This window comes from Mya arenaria, chromosome 9, assembly GCF_026914265.1.
Source record: "Mya arenaria isolate MELC-2E11 chromosome 9, ASM2691426v1".
NCBI classification, from domain to species: Eukaryota; Metazoa; Mollusca; class Bivalvia; order Myida; family Myidae; genus Mya; species Mya arenaria.
Genome location: NC_069130.1, coordinates 46,602,048 through 46,610,569, shown reverse-complemented (window position 1 = coordinate 46,610,569; position 8,522 = coordinate 46,602,048). Strand labels below are relative to the sequence as shown.

Genomic DNA, 8,522 nt, shown 5'->3' with positions numbered 1-8,522 from the left:
AAAAAGTTGTCAAAACGTTCAATCTGTGAGAGAGCAGCTTTAAACTTAATTGACCCAAAACGTTTATCTCCCATTTAATCTATCTCAAGTCTTGTTTATAATAACTTGTTATCTTGGAATAATTTAAAATGAAGCAAAGAAGGCTTGTTACATCAGGGCTTTGTAGACTGAAAATGGGTTTTAAAATACACCAGAATTCAATGTTTTCACATTATTTTTATTTCTTGTGGAATTCCCCGAACATCCATGCAATACCCTTTCGCTCTTTATAGGACACTGTTTGCTTGCATATGATTGTGTAAATACATTTGTAGCATTAAACATCTCGAATACAAAGTATGTAAATATCAAATGATTATATGTGTTAGTATACTGACGAACAACGAGTAAATAAGCACTAATACTATCAGTCACATAATATTTGAGTAAGGACAAAAAACAACAACACAACTTATATGTTACGGACGAATATAAATATAATGTCTAAAATGAAACCATTGAGGCACTCTTTGATTGTTCTACTCTATTTTCCAGTAACTCTTGTGGCTGTTGTAGAACCCATTAAATTGTTCTACAGTCCGAATTTCTAGTCAGTCATGTTGCTAGTACGGCACCCGTCGATTGTTCTACGGCACGATCTTCCAGTCAGTCATGTTGGCATCCGTCGATTGTTCTACGGCACGATCTTCCAGTCAGTCATGTTGGCACCCGTCGATTGTTCTACGGCACGATCTTCCAGTAACTCATGTTGTTAGTTCGGCACCCGTCGATTGTTCTACGGCACGATCTTCCAGTCAGTCATGTTTCTAGTACGACACCCGTTAATTGTTCTACGGCACGATCTTCCAGTCAGTCATGTTTCTAGTACGACACCCGTTAATTGTTCTACGGCACGATCCTCCAGTCAGTCATGTTTCTAGTACGACACCCGTTAATTGTTCTACGGCACGATTTTCCAGTCAGTCATGTTTCTAGTACGACACCCGTCGATTGTTCTACGGCACGATCTTCCAGTCAGTCATGTTTCTAGTACGACACCCGTTAATTGTTCTACGGCACGATCTTCCAGTCAGTCATGTTTCTAGTACGACACCCGTTAATTGTTCTACGGCACGATCTTCCAGTCAGTCATGTTTCTAGTACGACACCCGTTAATTGTTCTACGGCACGATCTTCCAGTCAGTCATGTTGCTAGTACGGCACCCGTCGATTGTTCTACGGCCCGAATTAATTTCCAGTCAGTATTGTTGCTAGTACGGCACCTGTTGATTCTTCTAAACCACTAACTTCCAGCCAGTCATGTTGCTAGTACGGTATCCAGCGATTGTTCTGCTGCCCGAATTTCCAGTCACTGAGGTGGCTATTTTGGCACCCATTGATTGTTCTACTGCCCGAATTTCAAGTCACTGAGGTGGCTATTTTGGCACCCATTGATTGTTCTACTGCCCGAATTTCAAGTCACTGAGGTGGCTATTTTGGCACCAATTGATTGTTCTACTGCCCGAATTTCCAGTCACTGAGGTGGCGTTTTTGGCACCAATTGATTGTTCTACTGCCCGATTTTCCAGTCACTGAGGTGGCTATTTTGGCACTCGTTGATTGTTCTACAGCCCGAATTTCCAGTCACCGTTGATTGTTCTACAGCCCGAATTTCCAGTCACTGAAGTGGCTATTTTGGCACCCGATGATTGTTCTACAGCCCGAATTTCCAGTCACTGAGGTGGCTATTTTGGCACTCGATGATTGTTCTACAGCCCGAATTTCCAGTCACCGTTGATTGTTCTACTGCCCGAATTTCCAGTCACTGAAGTGGCTATTTTGGCACAAATTGATTGTTCTACAGCCCGAATTTCCAGTCATTGAGGTGGCTATTTTGGCACCCGTTGATTGTTTTACAGCATGGACTTCCAATCTTTTATGTGGCTAATATTGCACCCGTGTAGCGAATAAGGCAAAAACTTCGCATGCTGTTATTTTAAATGGCACAGGCAAATGTAAATGATAATTATTCTTCAAATTCATAAAACATTTAATTTTCTTAAAACACTCGCACAACGTCATTTATCGTTTTTTAGTTTATATTCCAGAATTGAATTGTCCTCATATGCTGAAACAAGTATCTTGTCTACATCCGGCGAGACTGCAATGGCTTCATAATATTCCGTGTCTTCTCGCCGCCGAAATACTTGGATGACATCCCCGGATGGCGCCAGGCGAAATATGTTGCGACTAGACATCCCGGAAACGTAAATAATCCCCTTTGTATCCACCGCGATCCCTTTCGGACCCTGAAGCTCCTTGTGTTTGAAGACAAACTCCGGCGTATTCTTGATCTTTGAGGGCAGTACCGTAAGTCCTGTGATACTGTTTCGTTTGTAGTCAGATACGTAGAGAGAACTACCATCCTTGTTCGCTGCGATGTATTCCGGGCTTGTAAACAGACGGTCACCGCGACTGTCCAGGTCAACAGAGGAAATCTCTCGTCCCGTAATGTCCATCAAATGAATACACGCGTCCCAGCATGAGGCTGCGATCAGGCTCTTGGCAAAACAGATCGCCATGCATTTGTGTCGAGTGCTGAACTTCTTTCCTGTGTTAAGACCTGACCTGGTTATGTTGATCAACTGAAGTTGTTTCCGGTCGGAGAAGCTTACGAGCGCGAGTGAGTCGTTGTATACTGAAACTGACCATGGGTCGCCGTAGAATCTACACGAAGACAGTACAGTTCCGTCCGGGGAGATCATTTTCAGGGTTGGTTCATACAGCTGGATGACCAGTATATCCCCGCATGTCAATAGTGCTAAGGAGATAACCCATTCCTTATCGCTGCTCGATTGTAGTTCAATTCTTTTCTTTCTTAATTCCATTTTCTTCTTGGGGTATTTCATCTTCGTTGGATTTATGCCGAAGGAAACAGTTTTGCCATTGGATAAATCTTTTGCGACATCATCCCAAGCGTAATAAGCAGCTTCCTCTTTCTTTCCGTCCTCGGCTTTACCAGTGCCTGTAGTTTGATCAGAAAGTTTTGTTGCCTTCCCGCAGCGGCTGTGAGCAGTGACAGCACATATGGAGCAGCAGGACGTCTTGCATTGCTTGCAGTAGAGACTCAGCACTTCCCCGGAGTGGCGATCACATTTCACCCCAAGGCTGTACGCCGTATCTTTCGTGGAGAGCACATCTTTCATTGGTACAATCTTGTGCGATTTCGCCATTTTCATGTTGCGATGACATCGAGCGCAGTCGTCACACAACTGCTCTTTACAGTTGTCGCAGAGGTATTTGGCAAACTTGGTCATCTTTCCCAAATTGCAGGGCTCGCAATAGTAATGACTTACTTCTTTCGCTGTCGAAGCTTCGAATGGTTTTGCTTCTCTAGCCGATCGGGGACGCGTTGATTGAATCCTTGGTCTGACGTGTTCATAGCGTTCTTTATCCCTGATTGTCTTCACGATATGATCCCTGGACATTCTCATCGCCGAGTGGTATTTTGCGCACATTGAGCACATATATTCGGAACAGTTTTGGCACCAGAAAACAGCAAGCTCATAAATCGACCCTTCGGCGCATGGCTGACATCTTTCCGCTTTGCGGTCGCCAGCGTGTTTTTGATACTGGTCCCGGTACTCAGAAACGTGCCCGAGAGATGTTTGCGGTCTTCTAGTTTCTTTTTCAGTTCTCCGTCTTCTCAAGTCGGCTTTGTGGCCGAGAGGCTTCATGGATGAGAAGAAAAAGTCCTTGCAGTAGGGACAAGTGATGGATATGGTGTCTGGACCGTCTATGAGTGTTGTTAGTCGCGCTAACTGCTGACTGAGGCAAGGCTGACAGAACGTGTGTTTGCATTGAAGAATCTGCTGGTTAGTTGACATCTGCATGCACACTGAACACTTTGTTGCCATGTATGGCGGAACGGAGGGCTTATGGTAGACTGGCATATTGCTTTATGTTGTGGCATTCGATCTGTAAAGGATATATCAAATCAATATCCATGACATCCATGGTTAATTATAGGAGTAATTTACATTACAAGCATACGTATTACTTATATCGCTTTATGGTAAGGAAAAATAAACTGTGTTTCTTGCACATGAAACCGAAACTACGTTTCCAACATTATCAAAGGTTTGCTTGCATAGTATACAATAAATAAACAACAATATTTAGTAAGCATAACTTCATACCCTAATTGTCATCACAATAAGTCCGCACTTTCCAAAAACCACCCATTAAAGCACTTAATAATTTAGTTTTTAAATGAATTGCTCTCGAAGGAAATCATGTCTGAACACATACGAGAGATATTCCACAGGGGCTTACACACAAGTTTATTGAATACTTTAAAAACATGTTTAATATCATAAAACCGAGATTAAACGTAGTCGTGAGCATTTTATTTGTTGTATTTGGATCCATATTAAGTTCTTCATTTTGATTTAATCTTATTTTCGTGTGGCGAAGTGGAAGATGAAAAACGAAGCATGTTTACTGGTTCAGAATAACTATAGCGAACTATGTGGTGAAAATGAATTATTAGTTGTATTCTAAATTGTTTTATCAATTCTAGAATCCAAAGCGTTCCACAAGTTTTAACATATTTAGTAATCACATAGAAGCTGCTGACCTTCTTCCAAATCTGTAAATAGAAATCAATACATTTTTCAAACTACTCTAAGAATGTAATTGTAATTGATACAAAATTTGCTGTAATTGTGATTGTTTACATGTTGTTAAATCTACTCGCATCTTCAAACAGTATGGGATCGCATTTTTTTTAAATAAACATTAGTGAAACACCAATTGTTAGAATTTCATTTTAATAATCAGGCAGTGTGGGGATATAAAATTGAAAACAACAACCCATACTTAACATCTGTCAATTAGAACGAATGTGACATGCATTTGAAAAAATCAAAATGGCTTAATTATCAGACAGTATGGGGATATAAAATGCATAAAAGGCAGCTTGAAAACAACAAAACATATTTAACATCTGTCATTTAGAACGATTGGTCAAATGTGACATGCATTTGAAAAATTCCAAATGTGTTAACCGAGCACCTGTGGAATCCAGTTAACACTCAGGCTTGTATCTAAGCTATTAAGATTACATTTGTTTGGGCTGATTAATCGTATTACTATTGTTTACAGCTCAAGCTCGTTCATTCTTTTATTTTAAGAATGAATTCAATAGATATCAGTATCTGATTTAGATTGTTTATAGTGGTGAAACATTAACCCTTCACAACCAAGATACAAAAGGGCGATTTAAATGTAAACTTATCTTTTACCATTGAAGACTCTGGCATATTTCAAACAGTAGGCCTCTGTTTAATTAATATACATGATGTCTTTACATTTGTCCTTTGGCGAATCTGTATATACGTATGATGTAATCCTGTAATCCTATAATCCAACACGTTGTGTATATTTGCATGCTGCATTAGAACAACCGGTGAATATATGTGCGATGCATTCGGTGCATTTGGCAAACCTGTGTATACATGTATGTGTGTGTGTGTGATGTATTTGTGTTATAAAATTGGGTGGTCAGTGTATATAAACACAATTCAATGTGTTATACTTTAATAACGATATACATCTCATGATAGTAAACACAACTCTCCTAATAGTATGTACAAAAGCCTGAAGCAGTAATAAGAATAACATAAGACGGAGCCTAATATTCATTAGCAGCTCTGAGTATTCATGGTAACCTTTTTATATAAATGGAGTACCATCTGCCTCCATAAAATGATAACCTAAGGTTCACATAATTATTAGAGACAGCACTGTTAACTTTTGTGAAGTTCATATTTAAGCATTTACGAAACTGGCAGTAAATACATTTCTTAATTAGCCATTATAACGTCTTATCTGAGACTGTTGAACTTAATCTGAATGTCATTACTTCTAACATTAAACATAGTTCCCATATCGCTGTGGTGGATTAACGTTTTTAGATCGACACATATTCTTACATTTCCATTCGGCTTTACTACTGGTACCATCGGTGCACACCAGTCTGTCGGTTCCGTTACGTTCTATGACACCGTCATTTAGCATGTCATTTAGTGCCTTTTTCACACTTCGGCAATAGTGGAAATGGTATGCGGCGCGCTTTATTCACACTGTACGGCTGTGCATCTGCTTTGAGCTGTATTCTAACAGGCTCGCATTTCATGGTACCCGCGGTTCCAAATATGCTTTTTGAAATTTCACCTAAACGCTGTACTAAATTCATAGCCTTCGCGGCTCCTTTACTAAGTAGACTATTTTGTTCGTTTCCTGCGACCACGAACACGCGAAACAGAAACTTTTTACCATCTCTGTACCTATTAGCAACGAAATAACCCTTAGTCTGGAGTTCCCTCCCCTAACACTATCGTTATGAAATATCAGTAAGCAGGGAACCAGACTAAATAACCCTTACAAACAATTTGACCACCAGGACCACGAAGCACCGAAGATGAAGGCATTAGCGCTGGGCGCTTTTTCAAAGATTTGAATGTGGACTCAGAAATGACTGTAGCGTCTGCCCCTGTATCATCAATTGGAAATACAATATTTGAATTACAAAATGTCAATTTGATTTTCCACGGATCTTCTCCATGCGTGTCACAGTTAATGGAATCAAATAGTACTCACTGTTTTGGTATTTTTTTTTGGTCATTATTTTGGTCGACGTAATCATATTTAATAAACTTTTTGTACACGTAGCGTTTATGATGCATGTGCCATTTGATATACCTGTGTATATACACGCGGCGTATTTGCATGTGCCATTTGGTATACCTGTGTATATACACGCGCCGTATTTGCATGTGTCATTTGGTATTCCTGTGTATACACACGCGGCGTATTTGCATGTGTCATTTGGTATACCTGTGTATGAACACGCGGCGTATTTGCATGTGTCATTTGGTATACCTGTGTATACACACGCGGCGTATTTGCATGTGTCATTTGGTATACCTGTGTATACACACGCGGCGTATTTGCATGTGTCATTTGGTATACCTGTGTATGAACACGCGGCGTATTTGCATGTGTCATTTGGTATACCTATATACACGCGGCGTATTTGCATGTGTCATTTGGTATACCTGTGTATACACACGCGGCGTATTTGCATGTGTCATTTGGTATACCTGTGTATGAACACGCGGCGTATTTGCATGTGCCATTTGGTATACCTGTGTTTATACACGCGGCGTATTTGCATGTGCAATTTGGTATACCTGTGTATATACACGCGGCGTATTTGCATGTGCCATTTGGTATACCTGTGTATATACACGCGGCGTATTTGCATGTGTCATTTGGTATACCTGTGTATACACACGCGGCGTATTTGCATGTGTCATTTGGTATACCTGTGTATATACACGCGGCGTATTTGCATGTGTCATTTGGTATACCTGTGTATATACACGCGGCGTATTTGCATGTGTCATTTGGTATACCTGTGTATACACACGCGGCGTATTTGCATGTGTCATTTGGTATACCTGTGTATGAACACGCGGCGTATTTGCATGTGTCATTTGGTATACCTGTGTATATACACGCGGCGTATTTGCATGTGTCATTTGGTATACCTGTGTATACACACGCGGCGTATTTGCATGTGTCATTTGGTATACCTGTGTATGAACACGCGGCGTATTTGCATGTGCCATTTGGTATACCTGTGTTTATACACGCGGCGTATTTGCATGTGCAATTTGGTATACCTGTGTATATACACGCGGCGTATTTGCATGTGTCATTTGGTATACCCTGTCATTTGGTATACCTGTGTATATACATGCGGCGTATTTGCATGTGCCATTTGGTATACCTGTGTTTATACACGCGGCGTATTTGCATGTGCCATTTGGTATACCTGTGTATATACATGCGGCGTATTTGCATGTGCCATTTGGTATACCTTGTCATTTGGTATACCTGTGTATATACATGCGGCGTATTTGCATGTGCCATTTGGTATGCCTGTGTATATACACGCGGCGTATTTGCATGTGCCATTTGGTATACCTTGTCATTTGGTATACCTGTGTATATACATGCGGCGTATTTGCATGTGCCATTTGGTATACCTGTGTTTATACACGCGGCGTATTTGCATGTGCAATTTGGTATACCTGTGTATATACACGAGGCGGATTTGCATGTGTCATTTGCAATATCTGTGTATATACACGCGGCGTATTTGCATGTGTCATTTGGTATACCTGTGTTTATACACGCGGCGTATTTGCATGTGCCATTTGGTATACCTGTGTATATACATGCGGCATATTTGCATGTGTCATTTGGTATACCTTGTCATTTGGTATACCTGTGTATATACACGCGGCGTATTTGCATGTGCCATTTGGTGAACCTGTGTATATACGCGCGTATTTGCATGTGCTATTTGTTAAACGTGTATATTTGATATTATTTGTGTATATACACTCGGCGTATTTGCATGTGCCGTTTGCCGGTGTACCTGTGTATATGTTACAGTAAGATTGTGAAAC

General features: G+C 40.6%; 1 protein-coding gene across 1 annotated transcript; it reads right to left on the bottom strand.

Moving 5' to 3' along the window:
- Positions 1-236: 236 nt before the first annotated feature.
- LOC128203196 (uncharacterized) lies at positions 237-4,582 on the bottom strand. The gene is made up of 2 exons (XM_052904500.1): positions 4,179-4,582; positions 237-3,957 (listed from the first exon to the last, which is right to left on the bottom strand). The coding sequence occupies exon 2, from the start codon at positions 3,930-3,932 to the stop codon at positions 2,058-2,060; it is 1,875 nt and encodes a 624-aa protein (XP_052760460.1). The 5' UTR covers positions 3,933-3,957; positions 4,179-4,582; the 3' UTR covers positions 237-2,057.
- Positions 4,583-8,522: the final 3,940 nt, after the last annotated feature.

Bases quoted from the DNA above. Each gene is read 5' to 3' on its own strand.
- LOC128203196 (XM_052904500.1), bottom strand. From the start codon at position 3,932: ATGCCAGTCTACCATAAGCCCTCCGTTCCGCCATACATGGCAACAAAG.